The following is a 2,788-nucleotide window of genomic DNA, read 5'->3' on the forward strand; positions in this document are numbered from 1 at the left end:
TCCTGCCTCCGTCCCCGCATCCTCAGAGCGATTCGTGCCCGCGTCTAAAGCGGAGGAAGAGCGAGGGAGGAGGAAGCCGGTGAGCGAGGCCGGCAGTAAAACCAGCACCTCACCCTCCTGCCCCATGGTCAGAGAAGTGGCCCTGAGGGAGGGGGAGAAGGAGGAAAGGCTTGGAAGGAGCACGACCAGAGCGCAGATCCGGGCGTTTGTGGATGGTGCTGAACCTCCTGGAGAAAAGCTTCACGCTGTGGGTGGGAAAGGCTCTTGAAGCAGAGAGTGGGGAACTCTGTGTTTGCAGCAGAGCTCGTCTTCTCGGTGAGGCTGACGGTGCTTCCCGTGTGAAGTTGTGGCAGCAGTCCCTGGCTGCGGTCCCCGCCAGCGTGTCTTGCTGCTACCATGCGAACCTTCATGAGCGAAAAACCGAAGCTGAAATCTTCTAGATGCCAGGGACTAAACCTGAGATTCTATGAAAAGGAGTCGTTGGGTTTCTTAAATGGGAACTGGCTTGCTGAAATGCCCGGTGAGCTTTATTCTGTGTTATGTTACCTCCTTAAGAGTATCTGCTAACTCTCCCTTTTGTAGCTGCTTCTTTTCTTGCCCTGCTTTCTAGTGAGCTGTGACGTGGCCAGGATAAGGGGAGCTTTAGCTGTACCCTTTTATTTTAGGTTTATCGCTCTGTAATCGGGCATGCTTTAGGTGTTGCTGTGCGACAGGTACTGCCAGCATTACTCCCACCCTCCAGCTGCCTGGGACAGATCCTCGTGGCTGCAGTTCCCAGGCAGACGTGGATATTTGTGGCCGTATTGGCCCTTCTTGTGTGTTTCTACATCGGTGTTGATTTCCTTGTGGCATTTAGCAAAATTCCTGAGGGTACCTGTGAAGCACGAGGGGAGATGTTTCGCACTGTTCCTCCCGGTGAGCAAGACAGGGGCCGTTAGGTCACGTCCCTTCTTCAGCGATGTGATCTTCTCTTCTGAATAGCAGCTTCTGCACCATCTCGAGATAAAACGTGAAGGCACGCAGCACTGAAAGTTCATTGTTTTGTTTGGTATTGCATTATTTATTTGGAATTAAGGAGGCAAAGTCCTTCGTAATGATTGCCATGTACAAGATGGGAGAGAAATAACTTGAAGAGCAGTGCCTGAAATGAGATCGTTAAGTGAAGAGATGAATCACAACAACAAATTTTTAGCATGCCCGTCTGTCTGTTCCAGATGGGAATACAAGAGCCTGTGGTTTTTTGGCACTTTACCCACGAGGATGATCTGTCTACTTGCAAAAAAAAAAAAAAAATGCTCTTTTCTCAGCAAATTGAAACTGCTGGTGGGGTGGTGATGGAGAATCTGATTGTAGTAGAGGTTAGACCCCTGCCTAGTGTCCAAGGTGATTTTCTTTGGAGCTCTTCGTCAAAGTTCTTGGTGACTTTTTCTTAAAGGAAGTTAAAGCCAATTCTGAGTGTTTGAATGTTGTTCGACCTCTCCTCTTCTCTTTTTCAGTGGAAGCATGGAGCCAGCGTTTCACAGAGGAGATCTCCTGTTCCTCACGAACCGAATTGAAGATCCAATCAGAGTGGGAGAAATCGTGGTCTTCAGGATAGAAGGAAGGGAAATTCCTATAGTCCATCGTGTCCTGAAAATTCACGAGAAGTATGTTGAGAGTTCGGGGGCGGGGGGATGTTATTCTGTGCATGTTCAGCTAAACTGGTTTTCCCCATCTCCTTGGATAAAAAAATGAGTGGGATGCCAGCAACAGGGACCCAGGAGGTAACATCAAAGTTTCAGAAGGGTACTTTGTGCTAGTGCGCGTTAGTCAAAAGCTCATCTTTATTGTTGGGCCTGACGTCGAGGCCAGCCAGCTTTGAGCATGGAAATAACCCGTCTGAAGTCCTGGTCATGGGAGGCTGGCACCTCTCACAGTGGACAGAGCAGATTTGTTGCTGCTTGGATTTATTCTATCTCAGAGCTTTTAATGGTGTTAGTTTTCAAAGCGCTGTTCTTTGATAAGGCCAGTATTGTCCGTAAATTTTATATCTAAAGCTACCCGTATGTTTCTCGCGATGTCTCGGGAATGTTTTTAAGTGAAACGCTGCTTTCCTCCTCCCCTGTTCTCTGCCGAAGGCTCAGTGCTGCTGCTTGGGCCAGTTTTTGAGGAGCTGTGATCAGGTCAGGGTCCTCTCTCTCAGCGCTCAGCCAGTGTGTGGGGAGGAGAAGCAGAAACACGCGTTCTGTGGAGCAGTTCATCTCCAGATGTTACCTGCCCTGCTTTTTTTTTTTCTGGCTTTGGAGTTTCCCTTCTTATAGTTATAAAAATGGTGAAAAGTCTCAGCAGAAGCTGCCAGGAGTGTCGACATGAAGAACGACAGAAGCCCTGTTTCTCATTACTGGGTTTTTTTAGTGAGAAAGCGGGTGTTTTAAAATGCTTCCTTTTTCTTCTTTGTTCAGAGCGAAATTGAGTTCATTCTTTATCACTAAACCCAGAGTCTGTGGTTGAAATTTACTTAGTGGGTTTGGCACAGCCACACCAGATTTTGTTCACCTTTCAGCCAGCGGTGCTGGTGACTTCTCGCGCTTGTTTGTGATGGAGCGTTGAAACCTCCTTCAATAAGACATTGCTGTCCTACACCATCAGTCTTCAGAGCTCAAACTACATTATCGGCACCTTTTGGGTATCTTCATCTTTTTTTCCACACTCGCAGAGTGTTTGTTGTTCCTGCACTGAGCCAAAAGAGCTTTGAAGAAAGTTTTTTCACGCCCCCCCCCCCCCCCTTTTTTTTCAAAGTGAAGGGCAA

General features: G+C 48.0%; 1 protein-coding gene across 1 annotated transcript in view; it reads left to right on the forward strand.

Moving 5' to 3' along the window:
* The first annotated feature begins 396 nt into the window (after positions 1 to 396).
* LOC104270284 (signal peptidase complex catalytic subunit SEC11A-like) overlaps positions 397 to 2,788 on the forward strand; it is a 4,204-nt gene continuing 1,812 nt past the window's right edge. Inside the window, exons 1-2 of the mRNA XM_009864597.1 lie at positions 397 to 520; positions 1,457 to 1,646. Of these exons, the coding sequence (XP_009862899.1) occupies positions 397 to 520; positions 1,457 to 1,646 (314 nt within the window). The remainder of the gene's footprint in view (positions 521 to 1,456; positions 1,647 to 2,788) is intronic.

Source organism: Apaloderma vittatum, unplaced genomic scaffold (assembly GCF_000703405.1).
Source record: "Apaloderma vittatum isolate BGI_N311 unplaced genomic scaffold, ASM70340v1 scaffold19912, whole genome shotgun sequence".
Classification (NCBI taxonomy): domain Eukaryota; kingdom Metazoa; phylum Chordata; class Aves; order Trogoniformes; family Trogonidae; genus Apaloderma; species Apaloderma vittatum.